General features: G+C 39.3%; 1 protein-coding gene across 2 annotated transcripts in view; it reads left to right on the top strand.

The window, feature by feature from the left end:
* The window catches only part of GRM1 (glutamate metabotropic receptor 1), a 365,040-nt gene that overhangs the window by 294,681 nt on the left and 45,913 nt on the right, over nt 1-24,446 (top strand). For both annotated transcript variants that reach the window (XM_032651301.1, XM_032651302.1), the window contains exons 4-6: nt 5,961-6,207; nt 10,654-10,822; nt 21,688-21,814. In XM_032651301.1, the coding sequence (XP_032507192.1) occupies nt 5,961-6,207; nt 10,654-10,822; nt 21,688-21,814 (543 nt within the window). The remainder of the gene's footprint in view (nt 1-5,960; nt 6,208-10,653; nt 10,823-21,687; nt 21,815-24,446) is intronic.

The raw sequence follows: 24,446 nt of genomic DNA, 5'->3' as shown, positions 1-24,446 counted from the left end.
CAGTGGCACAGCCAATGTGGCACAACCCAAATTTGAACCCAACTAAGGAGTAGACCCAGTAGTGAAACAGATGGAGAGAAAATGTAAGATATGTTTTATTAATAATGTGATTGCATACATAGAAAGCTCAAAAGAATTTATAAGAAATTAGAGTTAATAAGTAAATTTGGAAAGCTTGCAGGATACGAGGCTGAAACACAGATATCAATAGCATTTCTCTATACTGGCAACAAATAATTTTAAAAATTTTCAAGTACACCAATTGTAGTAGTACCATAAAAATCAAATACCTAGTATGTGCATACTGAAAAATTACAAAACATTGCTGGGATAAATTAAGGAAGCTCTAAATAAATGGAAGCCTCTGGAAATGCTATATATCATGATATGGGGAGCAGTTACATGGGTATGTACATATGTAAAATTTATTAATAAATTAATAAACATTTATTAATATTATAATGTACAGTAAAGATTTCTGCACCATATGTGAGTTATACCTCAGTGAAGAAGTTTTTAAAAGTTAACAAAAAAAAATTAACTGACAAACAAACAACAACAATAAAAAAAAACACAACAAACTGGATTAGGGACATGGATCAGATATGTGACCACAATAGACTTTTCAATACTAGATTAACCTGTCTAGCCTACTGGCACAACTCTCGACTACAGCCCACATTTACCAAAGGCTGGAGAATCAACCAGAACCTTTGAGAATTGTCAAGTGCAGGCCTCCAGATGAGAGAGAAAGGGGCTGAGCTAAGCATGCCCAGTTTCTTTTTCTCAATCCTGCAAAAAGATGAATCACTCCACTCTTCCCATTGAGTAAGACAAGAGGCCTGAAATGGTACTAAGTAAGAATCTTCTTCACAAAGAAGCATTAATATAAGGGAAAGGGAAAGGAAAACATTTCTCCCCAATTGTGATTTCAATTATCTGTGCTTTAATCTTCTCATTTGTAAAATGGTGATAATAGAACAAAACTCATACAGTTTTGTAAGAATTAAAAAAAGATAGTATATGTAAAGACTTTGCTAAGTACCAATAAGTGTGGAATTGGAGAAGCAAAGCATAGGAACTTTAGAGGGGGAAAGACATCTTCAGAAAGATAATCTGATCTACTTGTGGTATTTTTTAGATTAGGAAACTGAGACTCAAGGAGATCTAGACCCTTGTCCAAGTTCCATGGCTAGTTGGATATGTAATGTTGATATATTATAGCAGAACTGCCTCTAGTGTTACTGACTGCAAGTTCATGTTCCCAATGCACAGTGAGGCCAAACAAACTGAAAAGTCAGTTTGGAGCTGAGAAAGGTTTATTGCAGGACCAAGCAAGGAGAACAGGTGGCTCATGCTCAAGAAAAACCAGAACTCCCCAATGGTTTGGTGGCGAGAAGTTTTTATAGGCAAAATTTGGGGTGAGGGCTACAGGGTGTGTGACTTTCTTCTGATTGGCTGGTGGTGAGGTTACAGGGCAGTGTTCCAGGGATCTTGTTCTCAGCCTGAAGTTATCATCCTCTACCTGGGTGAGGGTCTGCCTGCAGAAGAACTGGAAGATATTGTTATGTATATCCCTTAAGGAGGAACCAGGACCCTGCCCCGTGGCTGCACTATTGTTTCTTTTTTTTTTTAATTAAAAAAAAAATTTTATTGGAGTATGGTATACATACAGTATACATACTATATATGTATAGTATACAATATTGTGTTAGTTTATACTGGACAGCAAGTGAATCAGCTATATGTATACACATATCCCCTCTTTTATGGATTTCCTTCTCATCTAGGTCACCACAGAGCACTGAGTAGAGTTCCCTGTGTTATACAGTAGGTTCTCATTAGTTATCTATTTTATGCATAGTATCAATAGTGTATATATGTCAATCCCAATATCCCAATTCATCCCACGCCCCCCGCCTTGCCCCTTGGTATCCATACGTTTGATCTCTACGTCTGTGTCTGTATTTCTGCTTTGTAAATTTTGTAGAGACATGGATGGACCTAGAGACTGTCAAATAGAGTGAAGTAAGTCAGAAAGAGAAAGACAAATATCGTATATTAACGCATATATGTGGAATCTGAAAAAATTGGTACAGACGATCTTATTTATTCGCACTAATGTTTCTTGACTGCTCCTCCTTTGTTTTTGCATTCCCTCCCTTCCCCGAAAGGCAACTGTTTGAGTCTGCACTTTGGAACTCAGGGAAGGTCAAGGAGGCTGAATGAAGCCTATTTCTTTCAAACAAGAAACTGGGGACATGGAAAGAATTCCTAGCCAGGAGAGCCCCACAGGGTCCTGCTCCATTTCACTAGGTCCCAGGTGTTTAAGTGCCTAGTCCCGTGCTCTTTCTTTCTGCTGTACCACTCTGCTGAATAGCCATCGTAAATGGCAGCAGATGGAATTGCCAGCCCTTCTCCCCACCACCGTGGATTTCCTGTTTTCAGAAGGTACACAGTCTGTTTCTACCCTCATGGAGGCTCTGTGTGCTGCCATACTCAGGCAGCAACTTATAGCCCTTGTGTTTTGCAATAAGAACAAGATTACTGTTTAGAATCAAGGTAGCTATTTTCACAATCTGCTGTGAAGTAGTTAGGCAGGTATTATTTTGAAGGTAAATAAACACAGTCAACTACAATCATTTGATTCCATTTAGTAGATTAGAAAATGTAGTAGTTTAATGATACCCTAGTGGCCTGTAATGGTTAATGCACCGCAGAAAATGAATCATAAAATCCCCTTCTTACTAATAACTCTGAGACTAGTGTTATTAAAAAGGCACTAAACCCCAGGGAATCAGAGTGTTTTCACCTTCGCACCAAGTGACAATAATATGAGTTTGGATTCTCTATTCGCTGGTCATGAAAATATAGGCTCTTTGGGCAGAAGGAAAACCTGTATCATATTCTATTTGTTTGATGATAACTTCTTGCAGCAGCATCTGGCACTGTTGCTATGGCAAAGAAAATGGTCCTGTAAAGGCCAGGTGATTTTCTAACTCTGTCACACCTTCCCAAATGCTAGTTCATCGTGAACTGGCGTAGTAGCTGAAGAGAGACTTCTTACTCATGGGAAGTAGCATCCCCTTCATGTGCAGACCCAGCGGACTGGCAGGGTAGGGAAGTGCATGTGTCACTTTAGATTTACACAAACACACAAGCTGTTTGTGTTTATTTGAAAAAGGGTTTGAGTTACAAATATTCCCTGAAAACATGTGCCTAGCCTCCTGGTTTTCTGTATGATAAATACTGACAGGATGAGCTTCTTTGTCTTAATTTGCAGTTAATAGATTGAGTGCTAGTACTTCTAGTCAGAGAGACAGCTGTGCACATTTGGAACAATCCCAGGGAGAAGACCTCAAAAAGCTTGAAAATGATACTGGTGCACAGAAGGATGCCCTGTCCTCAGTCGCCAGAAAAGTGTCTCCTCTGTAGACTTCTATATCTACAGCCACGTTTCTGCCAACTTACAGAAAGAACAAGTATCAAGGGGGCATTTTCATACCATTGCTCTTTCCTCACTTATAAACGGTGGGATTCATGTCCCTTTGGCAGGATTATCATGATGTCATTATTTGAGTATTGTATATAATAAACACAAAAAATAGTAGCCAGTATTACTATTAATGTGTATATTTCCCATTAAGACAAATGTAAAATTAATTTAAATTAAGAAGAATATTCCACTAATTGTTTATTGTGTATATGTATCAATAAATATACATATGTATACATGAATGTATATATATTTACATGTGTTATTTTATATATTTTTCATATATATATACATATATACACACATATCTTACTCATAACATCAGTAAATAGATACAGTTGGAAGTCAGCGTGGCTCAAGAAACACGTCACCATTTGACCAGTTTGCCTTAATTACACCGGTGTTTCTGGAATAATTATTACTCACGTCACTCACAAAAGTAACCCAGTTTGGACACTAAGTTATCTGATAGTCCTAAATAAGGATCAAAAGGAAAACATTGATCTCGAAGAAATCCAAGACCAGTTACAGTCCCAATGCTGATGAATAAGGCATCCACTAGACAAGACAGTTTAAGAAATTTGTACTGGGGACACCAAAATAATTTTTAAAATATATAATACATCTTTAGTAGCATTTATCAAAACAAAAACAAAACAACAGACTCAGTGGTCATAAGGTTTGTCCCTAACAGAGAAAAGAACGCACACTTTTTGACAGTTTGCTCCTAGGGTTGACTTAATAGCTGCCACTTCAAGTAGATTGGTTTTAGTAGAACCGTTTAAAGTAGCTGCTAGAACCCTTTCAGTTACTGCTGCATTGAAGGTTATTTTGCCATCCAAATTTGCCTATTTTTTTCTTCTTTAAACTCCTGGTAATTTCTCTAATTCTAACAGCTTTAACATTTAGCTCCAGCACTTGGGAGTTTCGGGCTGTACTTAAAGGCTCATTTAAAACTTATCAGACCGATGGCATTAATTTATCTCTTTTATATCCCAATATAAAAAAAAGCGAAAGCAAACTAACATTTAAGACCCAGGGGTTCTGGGGGGCAGACATAAATTACCTTATTTCAATGACTTTGCAGTTTTTTCAAGGAGGATGTTTGCTTTCTGCTTTACATAACTTCTAGACTTATTCTGTGCAGTTTGATTTTAAAATGCCCCTTCTGCCTCTCTTACTCCTATTTCGTCTTGGGAAGTGTTCTTTCAATTAGGAAAATATTACTTTAGCAAATCACACTTTTAACAAGTTCTTATTAAGCAACACTGGAAGATGAGTTAAAATGGAATTTGTCCGGGCTTCCCTGGTGGCGCAGTGGTTGAGAGTCCGCCTGCCGATGCAGGGGACACGGGTTCGTGCCCCGGTCTGGGAAGATCCCACATGCCGCGGAGCGGCTAGGCCTGTGAGCCATGGCCGCTGGGCCTGCACATGCGGAGCCTTGCTCTGCAATGGGAGAGGTCACAACAGTGAGAGGCCCGCGTACCGCAAAAAAAAAAAAAAAAAAAATGGAATTTGTCCCCCCTTCAACCTGACCTGGGTATTTTGTATCTCATTCTTAGAGTAGATGCACATGTACCTTTTTTACATTTTCAACTATACCTAAATAGATTAGCCTTAAATAGAACTCTTTGTAAATGTCTTATTTCATCTCAAGCTCAATGTCAAAGTCAAAACTCTTTACCATTTCTTCTAAGTACTTCAAGCTCTCTAAGTTCCTAAGATACTCTGTTATTCTCCAGCCCAGACACCTTGGGGTTCAGTGACCTATTCAGGCTGTCACCTGTGACATAGGTGGAAATGATCGCAGAGTATCTGAAATTCACACATAAAGCTAAAGGTTTAGATTAAATGTGTAGTATGACTCTTCCATCAAGAAACATTTTACCTGAGTTTCTAATAATTAGCAAATCTTATTCAAATATTTCTGTACCACCAACCATATAGAAGAAGAAATTCATACTACCTAGTTCTTCTTTTTACTCTAGGTTTTTTTGGTTCTAGAGATGATAAAATTAGTGGAATCATCAAGAGAAAATATTGGGGTTTAGATAATGCACAAATTGATTTACAATGGATTGTGGATTGTCACAAAGGATATAAAAAATGCTTTTCCAGGACTGTGATATAGGGAGACTTTTAATATAAGTCTCTGTGAACCCAGAGAAAATAAGAGCTATTTTCATTGCTCCTTAAGGATTTCCTTGCAGTATGTGAAAGTTCTTTATTTTCACCTCTGTGGCGTTTGTTTTATATGTTATAAAGCTGTTATTGAATTCAGAAAATAAAATTGAATGAACTATTTTCAGATAGAGTACAGCAGAGATAGTCACAAATACAAAGCTTGAACAGGTAGGTTTGGCTTTCCCTTCTTCTGAGAGCCCTGAAAAGCATTTGGGAATTAAACATGCAGGTTTAGACTTCATTACTGCAACCTTGGTAGTGATCTGTTTTTATGTTACAGGCAATGAAAGCTTAGAAGAAAACTATGTCCAGGACAGTAAGATGGGGTTTGTCATCAACGCCATCTATGCCATGGCACATGGGCTACAGAACATGCACCATGCCCTCTGCCCTGGCCATGTGGGCCTCTGTGATGCCATGAAGCCCATCGATGGCAGCAAACTCCTGGACTTCCTCATCAAGTCCACGTTCATCGGTGTGTCTGGAGAGGAGGTGTGGTTTGATGAGAAAGGGGATGCTCCTGGAAGGTAAAGCAGTCTTTTCCATAATGGATCTAAATAACCCTGTGATCCTCTTCGAGCCAGACAGATGGATACTCTGGCTCCCTTTGGTTCCATGGTTTCTGGGTGCCACGACGATAGACACAAACGAGGATAGACGCAAACGAGGATAGATACAACGAGATAGCTAGAAAGAAAGGGCTAATGTTAGATGGAAATTACATTATAAAACATTGAAGAACTTCTTATTGGTAAATACCCACAATCCTGCATCCTACCAGTGCCACCCCTCTACCTCCCCACACACACATACAGCTGTCATCCCTGGTCTTCCCTTAGAATGCCTGGGACCTCCCTGCAAGCCCAAGACACTAAGGAGATTACACCTGACCAGCAGGATTCTCCCTGGCACTGCCAACAGCAGGTCAGCCTCCTTCTAACTGATTAGTCCCAATACTATACTGGTTGTGGAATATTTTAATATTATTCCTGCTTAAAGAACTTAATATATGACGGGAACCAAGTCTTCATATGTATCCCTTTTTTTCAGGTTAACTTATGTTCCTGCTAACATGTTTCTTAGAACAAGAAAGAAAAGAATTTTCTGTCTGGTATTGAGTCTCTATGGCTTCCAAAGAATTAATCAAGAAGCAAAGGAAAATAAAATCTAACTAACTATATATATTTTTCCCAAGTCATTTTATATACAGTCTCTTCTGCCACACTTGCTTTTATAGTACCAGTTAGCTCATATGTAATTGGTATGCAGAGAATGATATCAGTATAAACAGTAGTTGTGTTCTTTCATAGGAATTTTCTTAGGCAAGGGATGATCAGAACAGTGGGATAAAACTTAAAACCTGCAACAGGAAAGAAAAAAGGCCCTCAGTCTGGCTACTGCACAGTGTGCCCACAATCTTTTTTTTTTTCCCTCCTAAGCCCTGTCATCTTTCAGTACATAATTTTGCAAAGTGAGAGATTTTAGAAAAGCATATGTGGTGATAAAACAGATCATCAAATCATTTAATCCTCATCGCTATAGGCATATCATCATCTTCTTTTACAGATGATAAAACTGAGTGTCAGAGAAATGAAGAAACTCGCCTAGAGTCACGCAGAGAGTAGCTGGCAGAGGCCGTGCTGGCAGAGGCCGTGCAGGTAGAGGCCGTGCAGGTAGAGGCCGTGCAGTCTGAATTGACACTTGTCATATTTTTGCCGCATCGAGCTGCCTTTTAGCTAATCCTACAATTAGGCAGAGTTGCTGGCAACCTTCTTAATGTCATTTCAAATGTGCTGTAAGAGACTATTTGACCCTAAATAATTCTTCACATATATCTTCCTTTCATGTAAGCTTAAAGTTCTACGTTTAGAGAGTGCCTTGCGGGGCCTGAGTGCATTCTCCCTGTCAAAATCCAACAGCTCCAGGAAGGATAAATGCTATAAGTAATACTCAGCAATTAAAGCGATGAATTTATCAGATTCCTTCCAAGCTGCCAGTGAGGTGAGAGCAGCTTTAGATGAAAATGAGAGTGGGAAGAATGGAATGATGCAGGGCCTGGGCGTGTGGAAAGCTTCCAGGAGCTGAGCACCTTAAGAAATGGTACCGGAGGAAAAAGTGATTCAGAGCACTGACCGCCCCCACCCCGCCCCCCTTTAAACCCGTGGTTGTAATCCTGGGTTCTACTGGAAACCAGGTTCTATCAAGGATTGGATTTGGAATGGAAACCTTCCTTCATGATTCTATAACATACACAATGTGCCTAGGACAGGGCCAGATGCATTTCCCACACAGCGTAGACATGAGTTTCCTCCTCCTCTCTCTATTTGTAAACTATCCAAAATATAGGCCCACAATTTTAGCTTGTTTCTCCTTCATCTTTAATTACGTATTTAAATCAAGAGTTTTCCCCTGGGTCCCTTTTCAAGGATCATTTCCACAGGCTTGAAATTGGTCAGCTTCATCTGTATTCAATTTCTATTTCAACCACTTCCCTCTGTTTCTATCTCCTGTCACACCATCATTCACGCTTTTGGTCCCTCTTGTAATTAGTTAATCATCATGCAATATAGATTGAATGCATTGAAAGGATGCTGTAAAGTTGTAATTCACAGCGTGAGGATATTCCAAATAACCACCAACGTGCTAGAAGGGACTCTGGGGTCAAGAGAAAAGAGCAGTGTTCCTTAACACACACAGCACTGGAGAAGGCCTCTTTTTATTAAGTCAGTGTTTTTCCCTTGGTATCTTCAAGCATTTTTTTTTCTCCAGCTTTTGGAACTTTTCAAAAGTATGTTTTCATACCAAAATATTGTGAATTTTTCAGTTCCTAAATGCTAATTAAGCATGAACTGATTTCTCCTATTGAAATGAGGAAGTTGAAATAAAAGTCTTAGGAAACTGGTTTATAGGAAAAAGATATTCTAAAGCTCGCATTACACCTAAGCCTGCATTGAAAGTATGTAAGGAGATTTCACAATGTAATATGGAGTAAAACATAAAGATTAAAGGAAATGAAAAAGGGAATTACTCATACCAAACACAGCAGGCTCTGTAACCATAAGGACCTTACAATGGGAAAATATTGCAGGTGTAGATTAGTGTCCTTGATCAGCAAGATGAATGCGAGCCACCAGCCCACAGTTAATACCCACGTGGATATCACTCAGACAGCTACTCTGAGAACATTCTGGTTTGTCTCAGCAACCAGAGGAATGAGACCCCTCTATTAACCAAAAATCAGAAAGCAGAGAGGTGAATAACGCGCTCCAGTTGCACCGTTCTCTCTTCTCACTCCACGTAAGTTTTGTTCACCTGGAAAAGTAGGGGAAAGACTTCCTTTATGCCCCGAGAATCCCCTTTCCCTTTAGGGAGCTGCTACTTATAGAAATTGCCAGAATCTGATTGTGGAGAAGCCACTAGCCATCCTGTGGGTGACAGGATGCGTTTGCACATTAAGAACAGGCAGCAAAGCTATTAAAAGATATTAGCTGTCTAGATAAAGAACTAGGCCAGATATGGCCAATAGGTTTCAGATGCCAGCTAAGGCTGATTGCTAGTAGCTTCCTGGAGTGCTGGGCTGAGGAGGATTCTGAGTCTGTATCAGGCTTAGAGGGAAAGAATTCCGAGATGGGTTAGGTAGGGATATTAGGGAGGGGAGGAAGAGAGCTGAGGAAGAGGAATATGTGTTAGTTAATTGCCAGCTATTTCTTTGGGTCACGCACAAAGAGTAAGAGATATTGTCCCATATTCTAGTGCAGGAGAGTGAAAAATGCACAGGTACTGTAGGAAAGAACCCCACTTTGCAGAGCCACTGAGGGAGAGTCAGGCATCCATTTTTGGGCAACTGCCACTTGAGTTATAATTTCCTTGGAGTAAATAGCAACATGGAAAGAAGATTGAAGAATACCAGAGAACTGTCAATAACCAAGAGAGAAATGACTATGACAACACAAAGATGTTCTCATTTTCTTATAGTACGGAAATAGCCAGAGTGTTTTAGCACATTAATAGTGCTACTAATATGAATGATATAGTGATATTGCCTTACATATGTATTTCTCCCAATTGCGAACAGCCTTATGTTAGTAAATTCCCACAAGAACCCCGTGAGCCTTACAGAGTTTAGTGACATTCCTAGGTAGTATAATCTACTATTAAAACATTAGGAAAGAGATTCCAGCTTATACATACTAATGTCAAATGCTGTGTTTTTTCCACCAAATTGGAAAATGCTCTCCACTGCCCACACTGGGAAATGATGTATCTGATCCCCAGAACACACTCTGGCTACAGTGAAGATTTCTAAATGTAGATTTAACCATTGTGCAACATTGCAGCATTTGAAATAACTGAAATAACTGACACCAATTACTTGGATTCAGAAATGTTTGTCCTGATCAAGGAAGAGACCAGTTTAAATGTCAATGCTCAAGATGTTAAATCCCAAACATCCTTGCTAATTAAAGGTGCATTTCTCAGATTTCGTGCTCTATTAGCACCTAAAATAAGTTCCAGACTTGGTAAAACTCACCTCTTTTAATCCAGTGTAATTAAAATGGCAACTGAATGTGAAAAAGGAATTTTGAATAAAAATACTTAAGCTAAAAATTAGTGTTCTGAAGAATTGTTACTTGATCAAAGAATAATCTAGTGAATAATGATTTGAAGGATATGGTGATCGACTCAGCACATATAGATTTTTTTGAGAATAAGCAGAGAGAAAAGTACAAGAATAATATCTTCTTTAATGAATATGGATGATACACAAACAGAGACAAGAATGGAATATACATTTTGAAAAATCAGAGGATACATAACTAAATAAACTAAAATATTGACAGTAGCTGGCATTAGGACATGGGATGATTCTAACTTTTCTCTTTCTTCTCTCTATTATTACCTATTTACTAAATTCCTTTGGTTTCTACATCATGTCCATCTTCTCCAAGACACACATGTTGTTTTCTTTGTAGGTATGATATCATGAATCTGCAGTACACTGAAGCTAATCGCTATGACTATGTACATGTTGGAACTTGGCATGAAGGGGTGTTGAACATTGATGATTACAAAATCCAAATGAACAAGAGTGGAATGGTACGGTCTGTGTGCAGTGAGCCTTGCTTAAAGGGTCAAATTAAGGTAAGCCAGCCACACATGCATTCTTGGACAGTGTCCATGAGGAGACCTCCTGCCTGGCATAAGCAAAGAAAAACACAGACATTTTTCTTTGACCAGACTGTCCAGAAAGGGTGCACCAGGCGTACTCTTTCTGTCCTTGTGTTTAGCAAAAATGAGGAAGACAAAGAAAGACTGGGCAATGGAATAGGCAAACCACTGGGATATTTAGAATAGTCTTTATTTGAATCGTAATGATGAGCTGCAATCTTAAATACGATATAGAAAGCAAGGGGATTAATAATCAAATTAAAAATTAAGACAGAAGTAAACGCGGAAACCAAAGCCAATGATACTGCTTACTCATAGTTCTAGCTATTGTCAAAGAAAGCAGAAACTGAACGATGCCAAATAAATGTATAACTAAAATAAAAGAAGCTAAAATGAGGTAACACAAAAGCATTGCTTACCACTTCTCTTTTCTCTACCAAGTTCTTTGAATTTTCCTGAAACTGGTATTTTCCAGCCAAGAGAGAGTCTTCACTTCTAATTATTCCCAGAAGTTTTTTGGTTTTGTTTTGTTTTTTTCCAGGTTGGGGCAAGTGAGTGATCATGATATTACTGTATATTTAAAACTAGAGTAAATAAACCTCATATACTGGACATTTGGCTGAATGGAGTAGAGAGAATTCTTGGTGAAGAAGACATGGAAAGAGCACTCTCTGAATCCCATGCTATTTAGAAACCAGACTGGCTGAGGCACTAGGAAATGGAGCGTAGGGGAGTGATTGTGAACTGGCAGGAGTGTGGATTAAATGACCTAATAGGTCTTTCCCATCTCTAATTGTCTGTGACTCATCTCTGGGAGCAGACAAGCCGTCAAGTAAATGTCACAAGGCACAGCTGGGGCTGGAATGTATACGGTGTGAGGCTTCTGCTCTCTCGCCACGTGGCCACGCTGCTACGCCATTCGCAGGAGCCGTGGAACCAGCCATGCGAGGGAGAGGCCCTGAGAAGTATACTTAGGGGCCTTTAGGGCAAGAGTCTAGTAGTGCTGGTACAGCAGCTGGAAAAGCTTTATCACTGCTGATCAAAGGATGTGGAAGATCTGGAACCTGCAACATCGTTTAGCAGCTGAGAAGAGCTGTCTGGGTGGACTCAAGCTCTCAGTAGAATCCGTCACTTTGAGTGTGAAAAAAACTTCTGAGGCAACTCACCCTAGTTGCAAATGTCACTGCCTTCTCTGCAGATGTGATATTAAAAATATTTAATAATTGTCATGATAACCAACCAATCAGAATGAACTCCATTTTAGTGCTGTGACAGGGTGCTGGAGGCCTCCTGCTATGCCCACGTTTAATCCTTGAGTGGTTGGATCATGGGAAGATTTAGGTGAGGAATCTTACATGGATAGGGTAGTATGGGGCAATCAGGGGCTTGGAGAGACACCATTAGTTTCCAACCATACAGAAGGCATTTCAGTAGTGTAAGAATGACTCCAGGCAAACCATTGTGTACGGGCCATACGTCAGTGCTGCTTCTCCCCAAGAATCCATTTCTGATTCTTATCCAGATGGAATTTTTCACATGGGGCTCTCTGGTGGTATTAGGAATATATCCTCCGAAATTGAGAGGCCTAAAACTTCTCCTTGACTCTTACCACAGGATGCCAGACCAGTGGATTCTGGGTTAGTTATCTTCTCTGGATGGTAGGGAGAACCAGGGAGACCTGAAGTCATATGATTGGGACAGCCCAGAAGCCCTGGGCTTTATGCTCTCCTGTGACCCAAAGGGTGTCACATGTTCATCTCAGACCTCCTCCCCAGCATGGGTGGCAGCATTGAATCTTTAGTGCAGACAACTGCTGTGAAAAAGTTTATGAAACTACACAGTTTGGTTATTCAGAGTATAAGAAAAACAAACAAACAAATACAACCCTGGCAAGAGAAAACAAATCAATCTAAAGATACTCTGCACCCTAGCTCCCTTTCAGACTTCCCTCCTGTTACTCTGACTGCTGGCAGGCCATGAATGGGAGCTCACATGCCATGTGTAGTCCCATTTGTATACTCCAGAAGATAGACTTTCCCCCCACCCCCAAGTTCAGAGGAAAGGCTGTCTGCATGCATCTTTAAGCTAGACACTGAAGTATTTCTGGCATCACATTTGCATTACACCCATGCAGTGTTATCGAAGGAGATCCCAGAAATCTTTGCTGAGCCATTACAGAGCACTTGCTATAAATGCAAATCTCTTGGTGGTCCAATTTTCATAGTACTGTGTACCCTGCAGGATAAAAGTTTGCCCGTTCTCAATAACACCTGGAGTGGGGGTGAGGGGGGGATGTTTGTTTCGTTTCCCATAAGCACCACGGGAGGTATGGAACAAATGAAATCTGAAATCCCATTTACCAAATAATAGCATTTATATTCTTACATCGTTAATTTGCCATCTACCAGGTTCAGGATGCAGAGCCAGGTCCTCTCAGTAGCCACTACAGAGACTGGAGGGAGCAACTTAAAGGTGATTGTAGGACTTGCACTTGTATTAACTGAGAAACATAACCTTTAGGAAAGGATTATTCACTTTAAATATCAAATGCCACTTAAATGTTGAAATAACCATTTGACTTCTTTGTGATAACCCATAAAACTTTCTTATGGTAATTTCCTTTGAAGTAGTTAAAAGTCCAGTTTTCTTATGTTATTGATTTCAGAAATATAAATATAATATCTTATAAATATAATATTTTATGGAGGAGAAATTGATTTCAGTCATACCACAAACAGTGGTAAATAAAATCAAACTTTTATTGTTGTGTCTTATATAGTCAGGTTTCAGTCAGGAAGAAAGAACCCATGCCAGGTGGTTCAACAGAAGAAACTTAAGGTAAAAAACTGGTTATAAAAGTAAAAGGGGGGCTTCCCTGGTGGCGCAGGTGGTTGAGAGTCTGCCTGCCGATGCAGGGGACACGGGTTCGTGCCCCGGTCCGGGAAGATCCCACATGCCGCGGAGCAGCTGGGCCCGTGAGCCATGGCCTCTGAGCCTGCGCGTCCGGAGCCTGTGCTCCACAATGGGAGAGGCCACAGCAGTGAGAGGCCCGCGTACCACAAAAAAAAAAAGTAAAAAGGGGCAATGAGGCAACTCAGAGATGAGCAACAGTAGGAATCATTCCCACCTCTGGGCTAGAGGGACACAGGGAAGGTCACAGATACTACCTAGACACCTCCTGAGGTGGGAGGGGAGGATACCTTGATACGAGGCTTCTCCTCTCTCCGGCTCTTCAGTCTCCCATTAGGTCCTTCCATTCTGCCAACTGTATGGAGAAGATGCTGGAAAGAGACCTGAGCAATGTAGTGCGCAGATACGTAGCTCAGGTTACCTTGAACCCTGAAAGCTAAGCAAGGTTTAAGTGCTAACGCATTACTGGGAGATACAGTCCCAGGGAGCAAGAGTGAGAGGAAAAGGGAAGGGAGGCATAGAAGCATGGCGGAACACCTTTACCACTAAGGTGAAGCGTCACTGGCAGGATGCTGCCTCACTGAGCACAGCTCAGCCTCACGGAGGTCTCTGGACAGGCTGCTCGGACTGTCTGTTGGAGCAAGGAAGGGAGAAAAATGTATGCACTCCTGCCATTCTATTTTCTGCTTCCTGTGGTCAGTGTTTGCTCACAGGAAGTGACGTCATCTGACCCCTTTAGGCAGCTGCTGGGGAAGCCAGTGTCCATGTCCTGCTATGTGGACCTTCTTTGAATTTGGAAGCAGCAGGGGGAGAAGTCTCTGTGGGTCTTACACAGTCTGGTCTGGGCTCCTGCTGTGCTGAATTGCCAAGGAGGCAGTTCTAGAACCCAGTGCCTCGTCCGGGGGAGAGAGAGTCACCTGGAGATGCCAGAAGATGACACAGTAGTGGTAGGCTCTGAGGTAGGAGTTGCAGAAGCATCCAGAACCCTCAAGAACCAGGGGCCAAGGGCCTAAGAGACAGGTCAGGCAAAAAGAATTTGAGGGCAGCACGTAAACTATGGACAATGGATCTGCAAGCAAACAGCAAGGGCCTGGCACTAGTATTGGTCTCCCACACCAAGCCTGCTGCTATTTTCCTTGGTGTGGGGAGGGCAGGAAAGAGGTAAGAAGGGGTGGGAAGGCAAGGGGGAGAAAGTGAAAGAAAGGAGAAGGGAGGCAATAGAGATCGGGAACTGACATTGATCAGGCATATTCTCGTCCAAGTACAAGAATGGATGACATCGTTTCAATTATTCCTTAAAACAACCCTTTTAAAGCAGATATTATCACCCCGTTTTGTGGATGAGAAGTCAGAGGCCCAGAGGGCTTGAATCACTTGCCCCAAGCTTTCTCAGCTAGTGGTTAAGAAATGCCGAGCTGAGCTTGGAGCCAATCCAAAGCTCTTAACCCACAGCCACATGTTCAACCATCTTTCATTATGTGAACTGGCATATTTCCTGCAAATGCAAGTTTCAATCGCTAAAGCTGAATTTCTTAATAGTTTACAACGAAATTAAAAATAGAGATCCACTTTAAAATTGCTGAGGGAACAGAATCTAGAACTAAGCAGGCAATAAATATTAGTGAAGGTGGTCGGGAGAGTCTGACAGAGATGGGGAAACCGGCAGAGAATCCCAGGGAAAGGGTCCATGGGGATTGCTTTCATTCGCCTCCTATTCTTTCTTTTCCCCTCTCTTCTCTTCTAGTTTTCTCTTCCGTTTAGTTCGTTTTTGGAATTCTTTACTCCAAGGTGATGGTTTGAGTCTGGGACTTTAGGCATGGAAAGTAGAAATCACTACTTCCCCCTTCTCACCTGGCCTATCAAGATAGAATTATGGAGACCATATCATAAATGGCTCTTCATTACACATGCCATATTGTCATATAGTAAAATACAACCCTAGATATGTGGAGAAAAGCCCAGATACACATATTTTTACAAACTATATATTTCAGAATTGAGTTAACTATTTTTTCCCTGAACCATCTGAACTGAGGTGCAGATATCATGAAACTTCATACCTCAGCTTTTGTCTTCTAAGCAATGAGGGCGATTCTCACGTGGCCAGAAGACCAGCTAAGAAAGTTAGCAGTAACATCACCAACCACAGCTGTCCTGTTCACCTCAACTTCCCCTTTTTGTGAATCAAAACGAACTACCCATTGAACTTGTTCATAGTGAATGCAACCATTTTGGCAACCAGTGAAACAATGACATAGTTCCTTCATTATGTAATATTTTCTAAATTCCACTGCAGGATGGCAGGTTCTCAACAAAAATTGTTCCACAGGAATATCAAAATTCCTTATCTGAGAAGCTTATGATTACATAATGATGATGTGATCTGCCCCAGCTACTAAAAGCATACTGGCTACAATTTTGAAAAAAGTTAAAGACAAAATACTGGGCTCCTTTTGTATTTTATTATGTATGTGAAAGCATGAAATTATTATAGTGTGTCTGGATGAGAGAAAACTTTGCAAGCACTGTCATAATGAGAAATTCTATGGAATCATCATTAATTTATTCACAGCCACTCTGAGTAATACCTACACCTTCACCTCTCATGCTTTGACCAGTGTTTAAGATGGTCTCCTGGTTACTGAACTTTTTGGTGATCACCTTAGCCTCAGATCTAGCTTGTCTGCCACTTCTGGGGACAGGTGCTGATAGGACCTGCTGCTGAATCACAATGACACCGGGCAGAGAAGGAACGCAGCAGAGCTGTTGTGTCTTGCAGGTGGCAGTGGCCAAAGCAGGGCTCATTTTCTGTTTTAAGTAAATATTTATTGAAGTATAACACACATACAGGAAAGTAGAGAAGGAAGGCAATAGCATGAGTACACATTGGACTCTTACTTCTGGGTCTTTTCTTTAGCTGATCCCAATGCCTAGAACTCTCTTCCACCAGATATATTCAGGACTTACTCCCTTTCCCTCTCTCAAGTCTTTATTCAAATGGCATATCTTTGTGAAGCCTTACCTGACCACCATATGCAAAATTGCAATCCCCAATTCCACGTTCCTCCCTATCAAGACTGGGACTGAGATGAGGCAAGTGAAGAACTTAGGGCACAGACCCTAAAGTGGCCCCCCCATCAACATCCTGCAAGTGCAGGGTGGGCATGTGCACAACGCTGAGGGTTTTAAGGTCCTCTTTAAGTGTGGTCCCTAGGCACTAGGCTTGCCTCACCTTGGTCGCTGCCCTGAACCCTATTCCTCTTTCTTGCTGTAGTTTTCTCAAAGCCCTTTCTAGGATGGCGCTCCTCAAGATGGGGATATGATCTGTTTTATTCACTGATTGTGAATGCATAATGTGAATGAATGAATGGATGAACGATTGATGCATATGCCCTGCATAAGCATTTCATTGCTCCTTCTAGCAGTGTACGTATTACATTACGTCAGATTTTGAGCTTCTTAACCTCAGTGATCATCAGGTCTTTTCATTTATTTGTCCGCATGCATAGCACCACGTCTGGCACACTGGGCCACTAAATAAATGTTGGTTAAGTAAATATGTATCTGCCAACTTCTGAGATATAATTTTGGTTCTCAGCATAACATGCCATCATTCTGACAGCTGTTTTTGCACAAGGAAGAGCTTCGTTCTTGAAAAATAACTGTGATATTGTGCCTGAGGTTGCACAAGTTACTGATCCCCTCTGCAGCTGTTTCTTCATCGGCAAAATGTAAATAATTAACTTCACTCCATGGAGTGCTTGTGAGGTTTAGTGTAATTCTGTACAGAGGGCCTTGCACATGGTCTCGTTCAATGTATGTCCATTTTTGTGATCATTTTCTATTCCTATATGATTTTTTTTACATTTCCCCTGTAATAATTACTATGTAGGGATTTTCCTAACTGATCTTTTTCTATAATTCTTTCAAGGCTCTCTTCAATTTCCTTCTATTTTTTATTCTCTTTGAATTCTTCATTTTCATTTCTTTTGCTTATGTAATATTCCATATTATTTCCCTCTTTTCTTTCACATACATTATTGAGTAATTATTGAAAATTAATATGTACCAATAACTATGCTAGCACTGTGAAAGCAAAAGAAACTTAAACATGGCCCCTTCCTTTGAGGAACTCATGGTGTAGCTGGAAAAAATTGTATCAGCAATTAGAGTCCATTGTTGCCCAAGCTCTCATGCTGGGTGCCATGGGGACACAGGAGGGTAGGACTAGCCCTTCTCTCCCTCAGCTGATTTTCCTACAGTCCTAATTAGGTAGGACCAGTGTCTTTATTCTGTTTAGTCTTCCATCTTTATTCTGTTTAGTCTTCCAGGCATTTCCCTTCTGAAGCAAATTTCTCTGTTTCCTTTGATTTATCATTACTTTTCCTTCATTATATTCTCTCGATGCTGTTTTCTTTCTTTTGTCCTTTTTCTAAACAAAGCCTAAATTTAAAAAATCCATTTCAAGTTACTTCAGAAACGTAGTCGTAAAGTTAACACTTGATTTCCTATGTCATAAATACTTTAAGACTCCTACAGTGTATATGGAATTGAATCATAACCTTGTGTGAAGCAGCGGGTCATCTAGTCTTACTAACAATAAACAGAGCACCATGTACACAGGATGTAAAAGGAATCAAAACAGTCCCTGTGTCTTGGGAAGTCTTGGTCTTTCAAGCACAATTTCAGAGAAATATCAAATCTCTTATCATGACTCAGAGCTGTCATAAAAAGTGTTTTATGGTAACAAAAATGAGACAATACATTATTCAGTTATTGAGTGTATACTCCATGCAAAAGAAATATCAGTTAGTGTAAAAATAATTTAAAATATCAATACCTGTGATATGGGGGAGATTAAAACATAGAGACAATAATTTAAGAATTTTTAAAAAGTATCTGAATGAAACATATCTACCATATACATGTGAAACAACTAGAGGACAAAAGCTAACTAACTTGTGGTAATAAACTACCAAGTATATTTTAATTATAGAGAATTCCAAATAAGGTAGTGTTTCAAAGGGCTCACTGCACCAGAAATACTTCCTGGAGCATGTGTCAGGACTCGAAAGTAGTGACATAGATGGGCTGATGGAGGAAAGATGATATTCTAAATGGAAAGGAATATCCTTTCTTTTATTAAAATATATTTATTTATTTATTATTGTTATGGCATGTTAAAGCCATGGATTAAGCAACACACACACACTCTCTCTTTTATCCTTCTTAAAATCTATTCTCTAAACAGCAGCCATAATAATCCTTGTAGAAAGCAAGTCAGATGGAAAGCAAATTAGATGATGTATCTGCCCTACTTGAAACCTCTCTCCAAAACAAACAATTATGTGGACATTAATGAGGATGTAAGCAGGGGATGGCACAGAGGCTGCCTTCCTTGTTTGGCGGACTTATGTAAGAGATTATTAACAGTCAAACGTAGGTGCAGAAACAAGGACCAGGGACTAAGTGAATCACTGACCAAAGAGCTTATATTTCAAAGGTATTAGAAAAGGGAGACACTGACATTCCTTGAGTGGCCGAATTACATTTTTAAAAAAGATTCAACTCAACACTCGTTCATTGGCCAGCTACTGTGTGTTCTTGGTACATTTATTGATGACTATGATCTGAAAACAATGAAAATATGGCATGATTCCCTTCTCTTGAGGAGCCCACAGGCCATCAAGATGATCTTGGCAGCTGTGTGCATGTAACTCTGGAGTGAGAAGTAATTAGAGGCATGTTATGTGACTAGGAGACAGGGACCAGAATTCAGCTTTCTGAGTCTAGAGGGGTGGCTGAGAGATAGAAAAGACAAATCCCATATTTTAGACATTGTATGGCAAAAGTGCACATATTTGGTGGCTGAATAAGAAGTAATAAAAAAAACTCCATTTGAGCAGTTCCTTTTTCATTATTTATTAGAGGTATAAGCCAATCACTTATTCATTCATTTATTCAGTCATTTAAAGGCTAATCTTAAATACTTCCCATGTGCCAGTTACTCATAGGATCTACCTTTCACCGGTCATTCTGCATAAATAAATTGTTTAGCATTATTATCTTTTGAAATTGTCTCATTCATAGTATTCATTTTATAGTTAGGAAAAAGATAAAGCTGACTGAAGAGATATACACTATTTTGTACTTCTTATACTCATTAAAGTAAAAAGCAAGTACTCATGTATTCAATTTTTCTCGTGGCACTTAGAAAAATTTATAATTTGGAATATCGATTTCTCATGCTTATTCTGAGGATAAGTGTGAATTTTTCAAAAAGACTTAATCTGAGTCTACTTTCTAAAGTTATTTGAAAGTAAAAGAAGAAAAAGGAAACCTTTTACAGTTTCTGAAAATATAATGTCATTTGATATTTTTCACGTAATTCTAAAATAGTGGTATAAATTTCTACCGGATTTGCAAGAAGATAATTTTATTTTCACAAAGGATAGAGTTTGTATGATTTTAAGGTATGGCAATATTTACAGTTTAATTTCTGACTTTACATATGAGAACATTTGATTATGTCGAATGTGTTAGGGAGGGACCTCTGTTTCTAGCCATGAGGGAGTAACAGAGTACAGACTTTGTCTTCTGCTGTAAACAACCAGAAAACTTGACACAATATAAGAAATAACTATGTTCAGACATTGGAAAACAGTGCATGACCTTGAATTCAAGGAATTGAAAGGAAACAAACAAGGTGAACCCTAAAATCACTCTGGCTTTCTGTCTGGAGGCAATTTCCTAGCTGTTGTGTAGGGAGAAAGAACACAAACAGAGCTTGGCTATCTTGATAATTTAAGAAGACAGAAATCAGAGTTTAAGAAGGCCAAGGCAGCCAGAATTTGTAGTGCAGAGGAAGGAAGAGGATGGATCTATGCAGAAAAAGGGTCCCAGAAGTTGGCATATGAGTTTTCATGAGTGTTTGACTGAATCTGTATGAGCAGGGTAGAATTCAGAATGTCCAGGTAAAGAACAATTAGTGGGAAGCTGGATTCCCAGAGGTCACACAAGGCCAAGAATTGTCCCAGTTTCTACAAGCCCTAGTGGAGACGCTTTGCTGAATACACAAAGAGTTAAGTAGAGATCCCAGCAGGGTCATAGTTTATAATGAGGCTAAACTATTCCTAGAGTAGAGACTATTCTAGACTTGCCCTAAAAAATGAAAAACAAGACTCAAGCCTGAGCCACAGGTGACTTAGCTGCCTGCTAGAACAAAGGCCAATACTACTTCAAGAGAAAAATCCAGCACTCTACACCTTATGTCCAGCATCTGGTTAAAAAATTTTAGACATGTGACAAAGCGAGAAAATGTGACACATTACCTGAAGGAAAAGCAAGCAATAGAAACAGTCCCAGATAGTATATTGATGACGGAATTAGAAGTCAAATTAAAATACCTACTGTAAATACATATGAAAGGATTTCAAAGAAAACGTGCATATCACAAGAAGACACATGGAAATATAAGAACGTAAAATAGAATTTATATAATGAAAACCAAAGTCTACTAGAAATAATTTTTTAATGGATGGGATTAACAGCATATTAGACATTATGAAAGTACAAATCAAGGAACTTATAACAATATAAAAAGAAAAATGTGTTTTTACTTTTCTAAGAATTATTAATACATATTAATATACATGATGATATGATTCAGCTGTTTAATTCCTTTTATAAAAGAAATTATTATTGAAAAGCTTCCAAATCCAACATGGAATGAACTGAAATTCACATCTGAACTCTGGTACAATAAGGTATATCCCAATCCGTGTATTTAAAGTTCCTCGACATATACGATTTTTTGAAAAGTTACTTTTCTAAAACAATCATAGTTTGAAAGCAAGTCCTCATCTGAAAAAAAAATGTCTTTCTGGAGAAGCGATCTGTAAGGCATATGAAATATTGCTATGTTATAGGTCATACGGAAAGGAGAAGTCAGCTGCTGCTGGATTTGCACTGCCTGCAAAGAGAATGAATATGTGCAAGATGAATTCACCTGCAAAGCTTGTGACTTGGGATGGTGGCCCAATGCAGATCTAACAGGTAGGAGCTGCCTCACTTGTAAGCCCTGTCCCTGACTGTTGACCTTTCCAATGTGCCTGTTGTTTAAAATGATAGTGATTATCTCATGTCTTTTTCAATGTTTACTTACATTGTTACTGCTCATATCAAAGTGTACACATAAACCTCTTACACGATTTCCGTAATCTATATTAAAAGTTCATTTAAATATAAAAGTGTATTCAAAGGTTATTCTTGTATACCAGTTGTTCCTGTTTTTCTTTTTAAAAATTTTATCTGAAGACATTTCTAGTCACCTGAATTTATATTTGCAAATATTTCTTGAACATCTATATATGAGGCACTATTGCAGGGCGTAAAGGTACAAAATTAAGTGAAACACAGCCCCAGCTTTATTTACTTAAAATATATCAGGGAAGACACATGTAAAAGTATAAAATAAAATAGTTATTACTATAATAGAGATATTTATAAACTACTGTAAAGTTTGTTAGGCAGATAAGGAGATGAAAGAAATTCCAGACAGAAGGTAGAACATGGGAAACATGAAAGCATGTAATACATTTGGAGAAAACCATGGAACAAGTATATGGGGTTGTTTGGTAAATGCAAGGCCTAGTAGATACGTGGTCAGAAATGAGACTGGATGAGTACACTGGCAGCAAATGGTAAGAAGCTTCTGTAGGACCTTTTTATAAATGTTTGGATTTTGGCTTTAAGCACAGGAGAACCAGTGAAGAATTTAAAGTGGTGAATAACATCATGATATCTGTGTCTCAGAAAGATGACCCTGGAGGTAGTATGGAGGAGAGTATGAGCCTAGACTAAAAATAGAGAGAAGTTAGGAAGCTATTATGTTGGTCCAAGTGAGTAAATTCAAAGGGTGTGAACTAGGGCAGCTGCTACAGCAATGGAGAGGAATAAATGAATGCAAGAGATGATTTACTCATAAAATCAATGGCACTCCTGTGGATGGATTACATGAGTTTATAAGCTTCCCAAGAGCAATGTTCAGGTATGAGTTTTGATTTCCAAAGACCCTGGTATGAGTCCACAAATGAGAGGTGTTTCACAGTTACTTTTCAAAATTTTTTAAAGTGATAAAGCTATAGAAACTTTGTCTTTGAGTTCATGGAGACCTTGTCATCTGAGTAATGCAATCCCTCATTTTAGAACGACAAAGCTGAGGCCTAGAGAGGTGTACTTGTGTGCCCAAGGTCACGCAACTAGTTAGAAGCAGGTCGTAGTTCATTGACTGCTGATCCTATGCCTCCCTGTGTGCTGCTGATAATCATTAGGGTAACATTCATGATTGCTGTTTACTTTTTGACTTGTTCTCAAATAAGAATACGAAACTGAGAAATTGTGTGGCTTATTCAGCGGGCATCAAAAATGGCTGGCTGAGTAGAATCAGGTCACATAATTAAAATTATACTTTGTAAGTGAGAGACCTTGTAAAATGTTAACCCTGTTAGAAAATAGACTGAGTATCAGAAATCTTTTAGAAATCACCTGGTACAAAGGCCATTTTTAAATGAAAAGAAATTAGATCAGAATATTTTTGAAGGTACAAACAATGCCTCACCTGTTTCTTTATTCTCTAGCTGAAAACTGGTTTTCAACTTCAATGTGCCTAAAAATTACCTGGGAATTACCCATCTACAGAGACTCCCATTCACTATTTCTGAGACAAGACCCAGCAGATTCTGAAGCACTTAGTCCCTGTTCCATCCCTTGAGAAACATTACTCTCTGGCTCATAGCCTGATGCCTTGAACATAATTGCTGCCTGATAAATATTTGTTCTATTGAGAGAATTATAAAGAAGAAGGGACTCACCCAAGTTCATCTACATCAATACAGATCCTCAATAGGAGAAGCCACCACTAGAATCTAGGGGTTTTTGTCCCTGGGTCTAATGCCCTTTCACTATGCATTTATCTCATGGTTGCATGCAATGGACTGACTTGGAAAAGCTTTTCCAACCTCATTATGGACACAGGCCTCCTTTCCCACTTGTACTGTGTCTCTTTTCACAACTTTACCCTCGTTTGTAGTGTGTGCTTCCTGTCAGTCCTTTTCATCTTGAGAAAGCCGTCCCCTTAGATCACTATTGTGCTTGAGAACTGGGCTTGACTTCAGAGTCAGCCCTCAGCTATTTGACTGAGACCACAACTGACCAGGAAGAGGCTCAAAGAGGCTCAAAACCATCACCTTTCTAAGGTTAATCTTAAACGTCTGAAGTCCTGGCTTTGAGGTACAGGAGTTTTCCTCTTGTCTACACTTTTGGGGCTTCCTCCAACTTTTCCTACTGCTTCATCTTCCCTTTAAAGGGGGCTTATCTCATACATGATAAAGAACTTCTATCCAACTTTAAAACATTAAAATACAAAAAAAAATTAAAGCTCTAATATGTTATAATAATGGAACTCAAAGTCATATGTTTTATTCCCTAGAGATCTTCCACTGTGGATATATTGTCTGCCCACTGCCAAATGATCACCGTCATTGATTAAGCCTCTTTGACTTAGTAAACTATTTTAAAAATCCTCCTTGATTATAAATAGGTGAATTTTAATGCAGTTATCATTCTAGAGAATTTAATCTACTATCATCCATCATATGTGTAAAAATCACTTTAACATTCAAATGAG

Source organism: Phocoena sinus, chromosome 12 (genome assembly GCF_008692025.1).
Source record: "Phocoena sinus isolate mPhoSin1 chromosome 12, mPhoSin1.pri, whole genome shotgun sequence".
Taxonomy (NCBI): domain Eukaryota; kingdom Metazoa; phylum Chordata; class Mammalia; order Artiodactyla; family Phocoenidae; genus Phocoena; species Phocoena sinus.
The sequence above is the reverse complement of the archived record's forward strand: the minus strand, read 5'-3'. Positions and strand labels throughout refer to the sequence as shown.